The sequence below is a fragment of the Zootoca vivipara genome, chromosome 12, assembly GCF_965207765.1.
Source record: "Zootoca vivipara chromosome 12, rZooViv2.hap1.1, whole genome shotgun sequence".
Taxonomy (NCBI): domain Eukaryota; kingdom Metazoa; phylum Chordata; class Lepidosauria; order Squamata; family Lacertidae; genus Zootoca; species Zootoca vivipara.
The window spans coordinates 4422365-4439212 of NC_142595.1; the positions used below are offsets into that span (position 1 = coordinate 4422365).

General features: G+C 44.1%; 1 protein-coding gene across 2 annotated transcripts; it reads left to right on the forward strand.

Annotated features, from left to right (window-relative positions):
• The first annotated feature begins 62 nt into the window (after nucleotides 1-62).
• MSANTD3 (Myb/SANT DNA binding domain containing 3) lies at nucleotides 63-7208 on the forward strand. Of its 2 annotated transcripts, XM_060282145.2 has the most exons (4): nucleotides 63-861; nucleotides 957-1132; nucleotides 2189-2638; nucleotides 4628-7208. In XM_060282145.2, exons 3-4 carry the CDS (start codon nucleotides 2221-2223, stop codon nucleotides 5035-5037), a joined length of 828 nt encoding a protein of 275 aa, XP_060138128.1. In that variant the 5' UTR covers nucleotides 63-861; nucleotides 957-1132; nucleotides 2189-2220; the 3' UTR covers nucleotides 5038-7208. The 2 variants fall into 2 exon arrangements, with proteins under 2 accessions (XP_060138128.1, XP_034992509.1); XM_035136618.3 differs by lacking the exon at nucleotides 957-1132 and having other exon boundaries at nucleotides 90-861.
• The last annotated feature ends 9640 nt before the right edge of the window (nucleotides 7209-16848 follow it).

The following is a 16848-nucleotide window of genomic DNA, read 5'->3' on the forward strand; positions in this document are numbered from 1 at the left end:
AGTGCGCACGCGCAGTGCGCGCCCCACCCACTTTTCCCGGCCGGAGCCGCGGCGGCGCTGTCGGGTCGGAAAACCCGGCCTGGATTCCCAGAGAGAAGAGGGAGCGGCGCCATTAGGTCACTCTGCTATGAGTCTTGCAAAAAGAAGAAAGCCTTCTGTCTTAAGTACAGCAGGGCGGGGAGAGAAAGCAACGCTTGTTGTCAGTTTTCGCATGCATGCATGCATGCATAACACGCATGCATACATTTCTTCTCGCCTTTGCTTCGTGTCCCAAGCGCGAAATTATGGGATTGCAACGTTTCCACCCCGGGCGCTCGCTTCGCTTGGTGCCCGGCGCTTTGAGACCCGCGTCGGAACTTGGGAAGAGCAGGAGGGAGTGGTTTAGTGGTCGGGAAAGAAGGGGAGGAAGGTGGAAGCGAAACGGATCCCGCCCTCTCTAGACCCAGCCGCGGAGAGGGAGAGAGGAGGGGTGGGAAGGAGAGAGAGAGAGTGCGATTGGCAATTAATGGTGGGGCTTTTGTTAAGAGCAGGGGCTGTTGCGCTGCCCTTGTGAGGCCGATCCCGTATCTGTCCACACGTTACGGGGATTATCTCTTTCCCTTCCCGCGCCGCCGCCGCCGCCGCCGGAGCAACGACAAACGGCAACATGACCGCTGCTGGTTATTGTCTGAACCGCCGCTTGCGTGCCTGCATTTGCAAACCTGCAGCCGCCGATGCGCATTCAGTGGGTGGCGGGGCGTCCTTTGTCAGCCTGGGATCTGTGCTTTCCTGTTATCTAAAATAGAGAGAAAAACCCGGCAGCATCCAGGAAAAAGCAAGAAGGGGAAGCCTGAGGAGGCCTTGGTCCACCACCAAAGCCTGGTAATTGTGTGTGTGTGCGCGTGAGTTTAAAATGCATATATAAAATGGTGTTTATTTCTAAATGCTACCCCGTCTCTGTAACCGTGTTGCCCCAGAAAAGCAGCCAGGATCCTGCGTTCCCAGATGCGTAACAGGTTGAGGAAATTTGCATTTGGCTGCCGAGGGGAAAGGCTCGCTGGGCCACAGATGGTCGTTTTGTTTCCCCACCCGGTCCTTGTGGCGCAACGTCGTCGTGTGTAACTTGTGCAGCCCTGCCTGCGTCTACTCAGGAGTAAGTTTGCTCTCGCCAAGTGTGTGCAGGATTGCAGTCTGGGGGCGAAACCCCCGGGTCATGGGTAAACGTGGATATAGCATTGCGCTTTTTAAGGATGTTTGATATAAGAAGTTGGGCTGGATTGGGCATTCTGACATCTAATATTGGTAGCAGCATTTGTAAATATTTAGAATTAAGATTGAGAATTAATATTGCAGTCCACTGTGGCTGTTTCAGTTGCTTCCCTGCGTAAAATCCTGATGGATTGCCAAAGGAGTGTTTATGGGATATACATCTCGCCGCTGCCAGCTTTCTGCCATTTCAAATGAAGTGATCTCAAAAACACCAAGGCAGACCCTCTGGAGCCTGGCTAACCCTCAAGTGCGGGGAAGATCATGAGGGACCTGTAGCGCTGCAGATATTGCTGGACTACAGTTCCCACAATCCCTTGCCATTGATCTTACTGGCAGAAGCTGATGGGAGCTGGAGTTCACCAACACCTGGAGGACCATAGGTTTTCCCATCTCTTTACATCTCAGGGTTGTTGTGGAAGAAAAGCTTGCAGTTATCGCTCGATAAATTCTGTGGCCTTCCATGGCGTTTTCAAGATGTCATTTATACGTTTACATTCCTATGTTTACCTCCAGACTTTCTTCTGTCACAGAACCCAAAGCAGTGTTTGCGTTGTTCCTATCCAGGCACTGACCAGACCCATGCCTGCTTAGCATCAGTAAGGCTGATCTACACATGTTTACTCTGAGGTAACATATATGGAAGTAAACATGCATGCAGATCAACCTATAAACTGAAATGTATTGTGAATTATCCTTATTAATGCAGGGAATTGCTTCTTTTGCTGAATCTGCACATGGGAAAAGCATAATGCAATTTAGGATGATTCCCCACCCCCACCCCTTTCATGTTTTTGGTGATTGTGTTGACTGACTGACTGATGATAGTGTAATATTCTAACATTATTTTTTGTGATGAAAAGGAACATTGTCTGAGCAGAATGTTATTTGCTGTGAAATCAATCACGCTTGCAAAAGTAAGCTGTCTATTGTTTTTTTATAGATTATTTTGGCACCCTGGAGAATCAAAAGAAAATGCAAAACAGCGAAGTGATAAAACCTGCCAAATACTTCTCTGAAGTGGAGAAGAGTGTGTTGCTTGCATTAGTTGAGAAATACAAATATGTACTTGAGTGTAAAAAAAGTGATGCAAGGACTATTGCACTGAAACAACGGACCTGGCAGGCACTTGCTCATGAATACAATTCTCAACCAAGTGTATCACTACGAGATTTCAAGCAGCTGAAAAAATGCTGGGAGAACATCAAAGCACGGACAAAGAAAATAATGGCACATGAAAGGCGAGACAAGGTAAAAAGGAGCATTAGTCCACTTCTAAGTAATCACATTCTAGGAAAAGAGAAGATTGCCAGCATGGTACCCGAGCAGGTGTACTTTTTACAGAGTCCACCAGAAGAAGATTCTGAATATCAGCCAGAAGCCTCCAGCCAAGGTACAGTTGTTTTCTAGTGATCTACAGTAAACTATTTTTGTAGCTTAGCATTCCAAAAGTAGATAGAAAATGTGTGGTTTGTTCATCTGGTGATACCTCTTGTGGTGCTATTACTTTTCCAGTATAAGTAAATGAACACAGTCTATATTGATTTAACTGGTGAGTCATGACACTTGATGGGATCATGGCCTGTCCCTCAGGTGTGTAATAGCTGCACCATTTTTCTCCTAAAGGGATCTTTAAGTGGAGAAAGGTGAATGATAGGGGGGGAATAAGAGAATGAGACATCAATCTTTTTTTATAAAAAAAACACCTATAACTTACCATTTGACCCCATGCCTGGTATACATGTAAATTTGTTTCTAATTATTTGGGATGATTTGTTTTAATAAGTTCACTTTATCATGATTTTATATTTTAGCCATTTTGAGAGGTTTGACTATAAATTCAGATTAACATTCATAAATATGTGCACATGTGAGTTTATACGTGAGCCTCAGGTTGCAATTAGGTTGGGTGTGAGAACATTGAAGACCACTGCATTTTGTTCCAGTACAGCCATGAAAACCATACCTACCATTCAAACTGTTTATATCTTAACTCCTCAAAAACATGCTTGTATCCATTTCTGGGAGGCCCACAGGTTAGAGCAGGAGAGAATGACCCTTTGTGGTCGACAACCACATTTCCTCAGAGGAACGTGGTCAGAAGCCACAAACCAGTGGCAGGACAACAGAACTACAATTTATATCCTCCTGCTAAAAGGACTCTTTTCAACTCAAGGATTTATTTCAAGAAGCTATAATCCACAGCTGGGCAACCTGTGGCTCTTCACCTCCTTTTGTGCAACCTTCAGGGACGTAGGAACAGATTGGAACAGCACAGGTAGGGGTTTTTTTTTGAAAAAAGGAAGATGACAGCATTGGCCAGAGCACATATCGGGTGAACTCCAAGAGGCTGCTCAGAGCATTCCTCCCTATTTCCTCAAGCCCCCCGCTCTGAACTTTGGAGCAAAGGATAATCTTGTGCTTTGAGGTGCTTGAGGGCCTTCAAAGGGCATATGGCCCAGACAGCCTCCCGTCCTCTGAGGAAAGTGGAAGATCATATCAAACCTCCTGTGTCTTGGAGGTATTCTGCAAAGTTCAACATGGTGTCAGTCATCCTAACTGTTAGGGTTGCCAGACGCAATAGAGGACAGGACTTCTGTGCCTTTAATTGCCCTGCTCTCTTTTGAGTCTGGAAACCTTAAAGAGAAACCAGCAGACCCTTTGTTTAATTTCCAAGCAAAGGGTCTGCTGGTTTCTCTTTAAGGTTTCCAGACTCAAAAGAGAGCAGGGCAATTAAAGGCACAGAAGTCCTGTCCTCTATTGAGTCTGGCAACCCTACTAACTGTCAGAGTTAACTCTCAGAGAAAAGCCTTGGCGGTGGAGGCAAAAAGTATAGCTTTAAAGGGAGCTGAATTTCCTTTTCCTCATCTTTTTCTCTGGCCAAACAGGTTTTACCCATACCTGTGCAACAGAGAGGAAGTGAGGGATGCCTACACACCCAGGGCAGCAGTTCCTCTTTCAGATTGCCTTCAACTCTGAAAGCCCTATCCTCTTCCACCCTATAATGGTAGTGCTTGTAGCTTCATGCTGTCACAATGTCTAGTGTCCTGAATCTGCTTCAGGGAAAGATGACGCAAGCTTGGTTGTGCGCTAATTTACTGTCGTTTTTAAAATCACATTGATACGCCATCTTTCCTCCAAGGCTATCAAGATGGTGCCCATGGGGTTATCCTAGCTTATCCTCACTGCAACAGATCTATAAAGTGGTTAGGCTGTAGACAGCGGCCACCCAGTCATTGATAGCTGAGTCAATTTGGGCTTCTAGTTTTCCAGTGTATGTTCTAGTTTTCCAGTGTATGTTTTAACACACCAAACTGGCTCTTGGTTGAAAAAAAATTGAAAATTATTATAATGGTCATATTTTTTTATTTTATTTCCCCAGAACCTTTCACCGTTATAAACAGAGAACTGTGCGATGAAGACAAAGATCTTGTACATTTCCAGGTATGCGAGGGAACCTCACAGTCGGAGCCTTCCTGTTCAACAGTCAGAATAACAGGCAGTAAAAATTTCAGGAGTAAAGCTGCCCAGGAAAGTGACCTGAAGAAGATGCACGAGGAGGAGCACCATCAGCAAATGTCTATCTTGCAGCTGCAACTGATCCAGATGAACGAGGTGCATGTGGCAAAGATTCAGCAGATCGAGCGGGAGTGTGAGTTGGCAGAAGAGGAGCACAGAATCAAGATGGAGGTGCTCAACAAAAAAAAAATGTACTGGGAGCGGAAACTCCAGACTGTTACAAAAGAATGGCCCGTCTCATCTTTCAACAGACCATTCCCTAATTCGCCCTAGAGAAGGCAGCAGCCAGCCATAAAATGGACTGGTGTCACTCACTGGCTTATTAGAAGAGAATGAGGAGGGGGGTTCAGTTATGCTAGTTTTGTATTTTTAGTTTGAGAGAATGCCTTCCCAACTGGGCAGTGAACAAACATTAAGGAAGAGCTAAGAAAAAATGTGGTATCTAGGGCTGTTGTTTTTTAAGCCCAATAACTCAATTATTATTATTTTTGGGAGCATCCCCTTATACACACAGGAAGTCAGTAGGCCTATTCTGTGGTGCACACTTTGTGTCTAGAAAGTTCTTAACAGCAGATACGTAGCTGGGCATTTTAATATTTCATTTCAAGTCTCAAATTTAAATTTGTTTCCAAGAAGCCAGAAGTCTGACTTATCCTCCATAATTGTTTGTTGAGGTGGGGGGCTACTAGCAGATGCGCAGTAACTCAGCTGCATCACTGAGCCAGAGGACATAATATGTTTTCCGTTTATTAGTAGAATGTGGGAAAAGGGCAGCATCATAGCAGCAACTCCTTCAGAGGAGGGCATGGAAAGCTTTCAAACAATTGATTGGCTCTCTGGCCACAAGGGAAGTTCACCGCCACCACATTTCTCTCCTGCCCCTAACCATTAATGACACTGCACTCAGTTTGCACTGTAGGGCATGGCTCACCTGCCAGCTGTATAATTTAGGGCAAAATTTCAACTGCCTGGCCACTTTTCTGCAGTTGAAGAAGGCTTCAAGAAAATTACCATTGTGTGTAATTTGCAGCTTGATCCTGTGCACGTGGTACTCCAGAGTAAGTGTACACAGGACTGCAGCATCACTGATACTTGGCACGGGTTCAATTCTGCTTGCTTGGCTTCTCGTCATGTCAGTAAGGAGCCACCAGTCCAGTTTGTTTGCGTGACTGGGTCACCCTCTCTGTACTGCACGTATCTCTTGGTCCCAGTCCCTATGAGCCAGGGATCTGAAGTGAGCACCAACCAAATGGAAGGAGGTTAAAAGTGCAGATTTGCTGTGTAACTCGGGGCTATTTAAACACATTGCATTTTTACATGCAAGTCCCTGTAAAAATGTAATGAGAGCACATGGCAAATGCAGACAAATCTGCCACAACACAGGGAGTGGCTGTGGCTCCTTGAATGGGTAACTGGCAAACACATTGAGCACCACACATTGTGTGACTGAGCTCTGGAAGAGTTTTCATCTTTGATGGGAGGAAAGGGAAAGAGAACCCACCACCCTCTAAGTGACAAAGGAGAAGCAGGCGTGTTTGTTTTAATGAAGCAGCAACCATGAATTTCCACAATTTCATATGTGGATTTGACAGTTATAATAAGTGCAAATGGTGATATTGGCTTCTTTTTTTCCTTCTCAAAATGGGGCACCCTTGCTGTGTTCATTGGATTCAGGTGGTTTTCCAGTGCTGCTGCTAAGACAGAGACCTGGAGCTACTTAAGAGTTCTGTCAAATCTGTTGCAAAACTAGCATGAGTGGATTAGAGCTGCCTCTCTTTTATATTTACAGTAGCAGAGGGTTACCAATAAAGTAGGGGGAGGCATAGTCAATTTCTCAGGCAGGTATAAGGAACATTTGGGCCCCCAGACATTGCAGCTACAACTTGCATCATCCCTAGTCATTGGCCGTGCTTGCTAGGCCTGATGGGAGTTGTAGTTCAGCAGCAACTGGAGGACCAAAGGTTCCCACACTAAGGGTACAAGCTTGTTGCTTAATGTTGATGAAGCACCATACGTTTGTCAGGGCTTTCAGAACGCCCATCTTGGTATGTCAAGGAAAAGGGTAAGACTTTTTCCTCTTTACATGCACAATGCACAGAATTACCGTAGCCATAAAGGCTTCCTCTGTTTCCTGTTGATAGGGTGGTGTGCTGAAATACCAACTTGGGGAATGAGATGGAGGTGCAGATCATTTACATGCTGACATGAAATCCTTGCTCTACCTCACACCTCTCAAATAGTATCTATCTCAAAGAAATTGAGTCGCTTCAGGTCTTTTCTGGTGCGTTCCATTGACTATAAGACCGGATACAAATATGTTCGTTCTGGAAAAACAAAATTTGTGTATTTTGGTAATGTATCTTTTAGTGCAACTTATTATTGAGGAGCTCTGTTCAAATTTGTTAATTGTTCAACAGATCTTATTAAACATCTTATAAAGTGCACACTGGTTCAGAGTTAGCAGATTCCCAGGTAAACAAGAAACCACCAGAAGTAAGGGGAAAGGGAATGGGAAGATAACTGGAAAGAGGGCTGTGCTTATATTGATATTTTTGTGATTCTTAAATGAGTTTGACCACCTCACGAGAAGAGAAGAATCCTTGGAAAAGACCCTGATGTTGGGAAAGATTGAGGGCACTAGGAGAAGGGGACGACAGAGGATGAGATGGTTGGACAGTGTTCTCGAAGCTACGAACATGAGTTTGACCAAACTGCGGGAGGCAGTGCAAGACAGGAGTGCCTGGCGTGCTCTGGTCCATGGGGTCACGAAGAGTCGGACACGACTAAACGACTAAACAAAAATGAGTTTATAACTTAGTATTTAAAATAATTTTCCAAAGGGAAAAGAAATTATGTTAGTTAATGCATGTGTAGGGCTTAAATACTGAATTCAAACAATTGCAAAAATAAGTGCAGATTCCAGCATAATCCAATAGAAAATGAGGGAGCAGTTGCAGCCCCAAGCCTCAGGAAATCACAAGCCCTTTTTTAAGTATTCTGAGGGGAAGTGTTAGGCTACTTCTCATTTGCCTACTCATTTTAGTGTCTTTGATACATATTAGGGTTGTTTGGTCCAAATTTGAATGGGGCTCCTGCTCCTGTGTGCAACTGGGAATTTCAGAAGGTGCATGTGCTCTCACCTCTGCATGACAAGTTGCCCTTGCCAAAATTATCAGAAACTACTACCTGTAGTTGTTGGGACGCAGGTGGCGCTGTGGGTTAAACCACTGAGCCTAGGGCTTGCTGATCAGAAGGTCGGCGGTTCGAATCCCTGTGACAGGGTGAGCTCCCGTTGCTCGGTCCCAGCTCCTGCCAACCTAGCAGTTCGAAAGCACGTCAAAGTACAAGTAGATAAATAGGGACCGCTACAGTGGGAAGGTAAATTGCATTTCCGTGTGTTGCTCTGGTTTGCCAGAAGTGGCTTTGTCATGCTGGCCACATGACCTGGAAGCTATACGCCGGCTCTCTTGGCCAATAACGCGAGATGAGCACCGCAACCGCAGAGTCGGTCACGACTGGACCTAATGGTCAGGGGTCCCTTTACCTTTACCTTACTACCTGGACATCTATATAGCTGAGGTAGAGCAGCTTGGTTCTCATTTACAACGAGACATTAGGTTATGCTTAGCACCCAGATAACATTCTCCATCCTCCATTCTTAAAACAAGCTTGTGTGGCAGGCAGTTTAATTCTAACATGAAGCAGTGCAGAGACCATAAAACTCAGCAGTGAATTTAGCTGCCAGAAGTAAAGAAAAACTAGTATGTGTTCATATATTTTATTACAGAAAATAGTAGTTTAGGTTTAGTCCCTGCCCAGCTCCCCATTCTACTTTGATATTTCCCTTTTCAATAAGCCTCAGTTTCTCAGCAGTTTTATTCAATTGCCACTCCTGTGTCTATTTTTTGGTGGAGAGGGACACAAGTTGCACTCCAATTTTGGTGCCAGTTTTGAGATATTTCCATTTCTTTCACATTCTAAATTCTGAACTTTTAAAATACTACTTTATCATTTCTTTTTCATTCCTCTTCTGTCTTCTGTTCATTGTTACCATGTTAAAGAGATTTATATTGGACACTCACTACCATGAATTTTCCCCTCCCCCATCATTTATATTCTTATTATTTAGATAATATATAGAACTTAACATTTCATCCTGTTTGCTTTTGTCTATAAATAAGAGTAGGTTCCTGGTATATTGGATATAGAACTGTATGAATTCCTCAGCACGTTCAAATTCTGCAAGAACAAAATCTAGATACTGTGAGATGTATGAATTATGCCTTGTACTTCTTTAGTGTGTACAATTCATTTTGTTTTGGCTGTAATCTGGGGTAGAAGGAATGCGCTACAGCAAAGCACAAATGTTCTGCCACCTGATTCCTGGTGCTTCCTATTAAATTGCCCCCGACTTCAGAAATTTCACCATGCATTCTTAACACACACTAAAGTTATATTTTTTTGTGTGATAAGGGCTAGGACCCCTTTTTAAAGGCATGCTGAGAATTCTTGAACTCTGTGTTCAATACAAAATTTTGCTACTTTTCTGCACATGTGCTGAGCTGCAAATAGAAACAGCCCTAATTAATTGATCTGCTATGAACAGCGTCTTTGCTATTGTCTAAAATACTAGTTCATCTACAACAGGCTTCCTCAGCCTCGGCCCTCCAGATGTTTTGAGACTACAATGCCCATCATCCCTGACCACTGGTCCTGCTAGCTAGGGATCATAGGAGTTGTAGGCCAAAAACATCTGGAGGGCCAAGGAAGCCTGATCTAAAAGTTAATGGACCAGTTTCTGCTCAACAAATCAGAATCTCCTCTTCTCATTGCCTAGTTTCAATATTCCCTTTATGAGATGTTGCTATCAGTTTTAGGGTACATATTCTTGCCGGTAAGAAAATGACTTTTGTTTTTTGATATTTTTTCATGTGGGGTTCAGCTTCTATTCCATTTTAATGTTTGATTATTGTGAAACAGCTTCCTATATGATGGTCCATAATCTGTTTTTTTGTTTAATAGGACTGTTTTAATTGGATTGTATTTTTTAAAATCTTCGTATTTGTTTCTTTAAATACAGTATACAGAATTGAGAAATGTTGAGGGACAACTATATATGAATGAGATGGTGAAGGGTGGGGGAAATAACCAAAGCCTCGTCAATATTCAGACAAGTGTTCTGAAAATAAACATTAGAGACCTGAACAATACGGTGAAGAGAAATAGAAATGTTTACAAGTAGCATTCTCAGGGGTGCCCATGCGTCACCCACAGACCAGTATGCCCACCAGTACCTCCTGCAGAACCCGTTAAAGGTCCTCATAAAATATCCCTTAAAAACCCACAAGCAACCCACAAGTCTCATCTACCATGCCTGGACCTAATAAAGTAAGGCCAAGAATCGGAGAGCTGCTGAATCACCCCTAAGGGATTGGGCAAGCCTTCTAGGGTTTTTTCCTTTAAAGTTCCAGGGCCCTGTGCTCAAACCACAAGCTGCTTCTGAAATTCCCCTCTGTTTTAAAAGTAGTTTGCCATGAGATGCAAAAAAAGGCCTGTTCAATAAACACAAGACAAAATCCCTCTGATGGTGCAATGCTGTGTGTCCCTTCATTTGAGATTTAGTTCTTAGTATCAAGACTACGATTTGAGCAGGCATGCAGGAGCAATGGGACTGTTCTGAGCAGATGTATAGGATTGCATCATAAGGAGCTCAGGCCTGGGTAATATCGGGCTGTACCATACATATATTTAATCAGCCAACTTTAAATACTGTATATGGAAGAGCTTGCAGTTTTTAATTCTGAGCTATGATAAATCTGATGGAGGAACAAATTTAAGAGTTGGTCCGTTCTGTGATTTGGTGGAAACATTTAAATATCCTAACAAAATTACAGTTAGATCATTGTTAAATGTGCATTCTTGTGAACTTCTCTGCGCGTCGAATTTTAATTTATTTAGCCATTCGGAATCACAACTCGTAACTTTTTGCTTTAAGTCCATGTATGTTTCAGGCTTCTTAACATCATGGCAGCTTTCAGCTAAGGAAGGTCTCTGCAACTCGTGACCCACCAGGCTGAATGCAGCAATTAGCCAGAGGCTGGGACTTGCCATGTGCTTCAGAGGCCCCCATTTCTGTGGTTCTATGTAAGCAGCAAAAACAGGAGGCTTATTAGTGAGCTGTGTTTTGTTTGATGGGAGACAGGTTTATTTAGGCCTGCTGGAATGCTTATATACCATTTTCATGACTGATCCTTAATATTTGGCACTTGTCAATTTTTCAAATAGCTATTTGTTGAGTATTGCTCCTCCCACCCCAACGTCCTGCTTGCCTGTGTGAGTTTCTGTAATGTGCTGTGTTGGAGCAATGTGCCCTAGTTATACAGGACATGCCTGCTTTAAATATATACGGTAATGGTAATGCCAGACAAAACCTCTAAGCATTGGCTATAAATGACAGGCTCTACCACCCACCCCATCTCTTAATTATGGGTGGGCCAAGTATTTGCCGACCCAGGGATGGATTGTCAGGGTCAATAATGAGGGCAATTTGGCATATGAGTCTAAAGAGATCGGGGAGCAGAAATAACAGTTTGTGGGTAAGGAGGGTGGAATTCTGCATTTTAAGAACAGGGTGGTAGAAAGGGTGTACGGAAGAGCGTCTAAGTGGTAAATTCTTTTCCAGGGTTGCTGCCGAGTCTACCATGTTTTCATACTCGTCTGCAAACCCCACGGGATGAATGCAGAGAGCATGCTAGGCCCAGGGAGTCTGTTCACAGAAGAACTATCAGGGAAGGGTCCTAAAGTTTACTACCTGAGTAGTTCTCAACATTGTTTGATCTAGTTGGCTCACACTTGCACCTTTTCTCAAGTAGCAATGCCAACATGTGGAATCCCCACTTGCCAAGATTTTTTTTCCGGGGGGGGGGGCTTATGGATGCCCTTTCTTGTGCCCAAGAAAATGAAGCCTAAGTGTAGAAACAGAATATGTTCTCATTAAAAAGGTGCTATCGCCATAAACTGTCGGCGTCCTCGGTGATTAAATCCATCACATCATTTCCAGAACTCCATTAACGCCACGCCTGTACCCTAAGCAAGGTGAAATATGCGAGGGGAACTTTTTTTCTGGTGCTCCAGGCCCGTTGGATTCTGTGCACTTTCACTGTTGTGTCCTTTCGCAGCCCAGATTAGTTTATACAGCTTTATCATCACCACCACCAATGCCTGGGACCTACTTTTTATTGGTTTGTACTACTTCAGTGTGTTTCTGGAAGCAATTCTGCAAATCTAAGGTACGTATTGAAAATATGTAAAAGGAAATGACAACTGGGAGTGCTGTGGCATCTATTAGATGTGATCTGCAAACTAAATAAGTAAATTGGTGCTTCTTAGTACTTTAAAATCTACTGTATCATTCTGTCTAAAAGTAAAGCAAGTTACTTCTAGTGCAGGGCATCCACAGATAAGCAGGCAGAATTTATTTTTAAGTAGGTGGGGAAAGGGAAGGTTGAGGCTTATGGTACTCTAATGCTGCTGTAGAACCCTTGTAAGGGTCCTTAAAGGCTTACAACATTCCAGGCTGCAGGTAGGGGAGAGAGTCGCAGCATTTTGTTGCCCCAGTTTTTACTTTTATACACACTCCCGTGTACTCTTCGTGGTAACAATTGGTGCTCATATTCTGAAATGCAGCCTGCAGCTGTGAGACATATAGTTCAGGGTATTGTTGCTGATATCAGGTGGAATACTCCTAAATAAAACTGCTTTAAAGTTGGCTGTATAATTAGTTTTTAAAGTATATAGAATATTGTTGGCTCCTATACTCGAAAGAGTTCTGTTGTGCAGGTTTTTTTTTCCACAAACAACCAAGCTTTAGTTCTTTCCTGGCCATTGTAAAATATGTGTTTAGAACTCTGCTTCTCAAGCGGTGAGTCGAGTCCTTAAGCAGGTGCAGGGTTGTTGTTTTCTAGCTGAGATGCAGTTTGACCCAGCAAGACCGACACAGTGATTAGCTGCATGAGCTGAGCTCCTTTCCCCCTCTGCCCATGTAAACCTCTGGCCAGGCTGATACAAATGAGAATTTTGCCATACATTTGTACCTGAAGTGTAGTAAAACTAACACTGGGTAGATTGATACAGGGGACCAAATAGTTTGGGTTTGGATTTGGATTTGATATCCCGCTTTATCACTACCCTAAGGAGTCTCAAAGCGGCTAACATTCTCCTTTCCCTTCCTCTCCCACAACAAACACTCTGTGAGGTGAGTGGGGTTGAGAGACTTGAAAGAAGTGTGACTAGCCCAAGGTCACCCAGCAGCTGCATGTGGAGGAGTGGGGAAGCAAACCCGGTTCCCCAGATTGCGAGTCTACCACTACACCACACTGGCTTGTGTAGTGTTGGCCACTTTGTCGTGTGTTGGCCCACTATCTAGGCAAATGGAACAATCCCCTCCTCTGCTTACTGCGTGTTCCTTCTTGGAGAGATAAAGCATACTTTGGGAACAAGTGGCCCTTCTTAACTTGACCTTCCTATTTCAGACTTGGGGACCAAAGTTAACCCTGCCAGTCCTGCCCTCTTTCTCCATTTTCATCTGACTTGGATAGGATCATCTGTTCTGCAGATTCACATAGTCCTTCTGGGGATCAGCCACTTCAGTGGGGAGCTTACTACTTCAAAGTCTCCCCCACACATCTCTATGTGCAGAAATCTATGAGCTCTTCTAATTCAGTACCAAAGCCGTTTCTGCTTCTAGCAGATTAATTTAATGAACTGCATTGTGGGAAATACTGAAAACTGCCCCCACCTCCAAATAATGGATTTTTGCTCCATTTGGTTTACAGAACTGTGACCTTGTACTTCATATAGATGTATTTAAGGAATTAGGAGATCTTTATTATATAACTTAGTTTCATGATGGAATTTTTTGGTGCAGGATCTGTTTAATAATATTTATTTTCATCAAGAAAGAATTCATAATAAGATGACTACTAGGTGTACATTTTAGTGCCTTGTTTATTGTATAATGTGTAATCAAAATGAAGGATTTCTGATAAAAATGTATTGCTAGTAGGAAAAATTGTATATGCACATAATTGGTTCCAATAAATCATGAGTTGTTAATAAATCTTGAAAGTTTCCTCACTGAAAAATCCTATTGTGTTGTGGTCTTTTTTATTTTATCCTAAGTACCAATCCATAAAGTATACTGTGCAGCATTAAAAGCAGTACAAGGTAGCAATCTTATGAAGGGGATGGCACCAGTAAAATTCAAAATTAAAACAACAGAAAGCACCGTACATTGAGTCGGATTGGTATTGTTTACAATGTCTGGCAATAACTCTCCAGGGTTTCAGACAGGACTCCTTTCCAGGTGTACATTTTGACCCAGGGTGGGAGCTCAGTGGCTCTCCAGATGTCCCAGGACTGTAAATCCCATCCTTGACATTGGCCCTGCTGGCTCAGGATGATAGAAATTGGAGTCCCAACAACATCTGGGGCCCCACTCCCGCTCTAGGTGCTAAGGATTGCATTTGCAACCTTCTGAAGGCAAACCATCGACTGTACCCCTGAGCTACAGCCTTGGTTTTAGACATTGGCTTTCTTCTTTTTCCTCTGGGTTGCTGACCTGGGCCCAGCTAGCATATTTCAAGTGTTGTGCATGGACTTGTCTGTTTTCCTCCTTGCCCTATGCGTGACTCCCATCCCTGCCATAATCTGACCCGACTTTATTTTTGAAGATGACTCTTATCTTTCCCTTTCAATTTGCTATGTCTATGGGTTCATAATTCCAGCTTTCACCCTTGTCTTTATCTGATTCATCTCTCACACCCAGTTCCAAGCCACAACCTATCCCTGGGGTAATGGCACATACACCCACATAATTTATGACTAAAAAGTTACATAACTAGAGGCATACGTTTTTCTAGAGGCTCTTCTTTTCTTAAAGTATTCTGATTTCTAGAAATGAGTTCAAAAGAATACAATTGATAGCTCTTAATTTGTTTTAAACTACCACTCTTGAAGGGACGCGGGTGGCGCTGTGGTCTAAACCACTGAGCCTAGGGCTTGCTGATCGGAAGGTTGGGAGGTTCGATTCCCCGCGACATGCCGAGCTCCCGTTGCTCGGTCCCAGCTCCTGCCCACCTAGCAGTTCAAAAGCACGCCAAAGTGCAAGTAGATAAATAGGTACCACTCCAGTGGGAAGGTAAACAGCGTTTCCATGCGCTGCTCTGGTTTGCCAGAAGCGGCTTTGTCATGCTGGCCACATGACCCAGAAGCTGTCTGCAGACAAATGCTGGCTCCCTCGGCCAGTAAAGCAAGATGAGCGCCGCAACCCCAGAGTCATCACAACAACCTAACGGTCAGGGGTCCCTTTACCTTTACCACTCTTCATTGCCTATAAATCTCCATTGGGAACATGCTGTTTTAGCGGTGAAAACAAAACTCAACCTTACCGGTCAGGGCCGGCTCTACATAGACCCCCGGTGGCGCAGTGCACCACGGCGGGGGGCTGGTAAGCTGGGCGCCGGCCTGGGAAACCAATTGCGCCCTGCGAGGGCGGGGCAGGCGGCGGAGCGATCTCCGCCCCTCAGCACCAGGGCGCGTGATCTGCTCAAGACGGCCCTGTTACCGGTGTGGCAAAAGAATGCATATGTAAAGGAGCAGACACAAGTTCCTGAAAGCAGATTAATAGAATTCAATATGGCAAAAACAAAATTGAATTCCTCATTGATCGATGTTGTCACGGTCATGCGGAGACTGTTGGACAAATGACTGACAGAATTAAAGGATGAGATGTGTATTAGAAGAGCTTAGATCAGAGATCATCAGACTAAACGCACAGGACCTGTGGAAAAAATATATGGACCCTCTTCTGCTGGAACAAGAGAAGGTAAAGGCAAAAGGGACAGCTGTGGATGGTGAGTTGGCGTGGACATCCTTACAAAAAGGATGCTGCTGTGATGCTGGAAGAAATGAATGGATTTATGATCAGACATAAATCCAGGGGCAACTGGAGATGGCAGAGATGGAATTGAGAGACAAGGGGTTTCATGCATAGGTTGAAGAGAACATACAAGAAGGTTTTGAAGCAGAAGTCGGATGGCCATCTGTCATGGATTATTTAGTTTGAGATTCCAGCATATTCTGGGGCTGGACTTGGTGACCCTTGAGGTCCCTTCCAACTTCTATGATTCTATGCTGAGCAACTCTTCTTGCAACTGATCTCAACATGGCTCCCTGACCGAGGTTTCAGTTTCCCCCAGAGCTTGCTTCCCTCAGCATGTGCAAACTCATGGTGGGCCACTTCATTTCCTGCTGTCACTTAAGGTTTCTCACCTTTTGCTTTACTCAGGACAGCCCAACTGACCTCTCCAGGTGCCCCTGCCATCCGGAAGAAGGCGAGTGGAAAGAGGACTTTATCAGACTTGTTTAGCTCTCTTTGATGGAGCTCTCTTGGAACAGGGAAGTTCACTGATGAGCACTGCAACTGTTAATCAACTTTGCCCCAAGTTACTACCTTTCATTCTTTAACTGAATGGTGTGCCCCCTCCATGAGAGGTCCAGAAGATGGCAAGGTGAGAACAGGGCCTTTTTTGCAGTGGCTCCCTAGGGAGGCCTGCCCTCATATTTCTTTTGGGGTCTGACAAAAACTCCTCTGTAACCAGGTATTTGTGCTTTAACTATCTGTGACCTTTTAGAAGTGGGTAGGATGTTGTTAATTATTTCCACCTGCTTTGTTTTTAATGTACTGTATCTATATGGGGGAGTTGGACAGTTGTAAATGACTTTGGGTTGCCTTACAATCTGCCAAAGCCACAGTCATAACTAGGTTGTGGGACATTGAGCCACAAGAACTTATAGCGGCAGCAGGCAAAACATGTTCCCCCTTCTTACCACCTCCCGTGGGCTCATGAAACAAAACCTAATTATCTCGACTTTCTACTGAACCCTCAAGAAAGAAGGGCATTTTCATTGGCCAGGTTCAACGCAAACCCATCGAACCTCCTGTGGGGAAGGTTCTCGGGCAGGGCGAAGGGTGAGAGGATCTGTCCGTGTCATGACCCTCAGGTGGAAAGCCTTCTACATATG

Excerpts from the sequence above, each read along its gene's own strand:
- MSANTD3 (XM_060282145.2), top strand. The coding sequence starts at position 2,221 with ATGCAAAACAGCGAAGTGATAAAACCTGCCAAATACTTCTCTGAAGTG. Across the intron at positions 2,639-4,627 it reads GCCAGAAGCCTCCAGCCAAG|AACCTTTCACCGTTATAAAC; the intron begins GTACAGTTGTTT and ends TTATTTCCCCAG.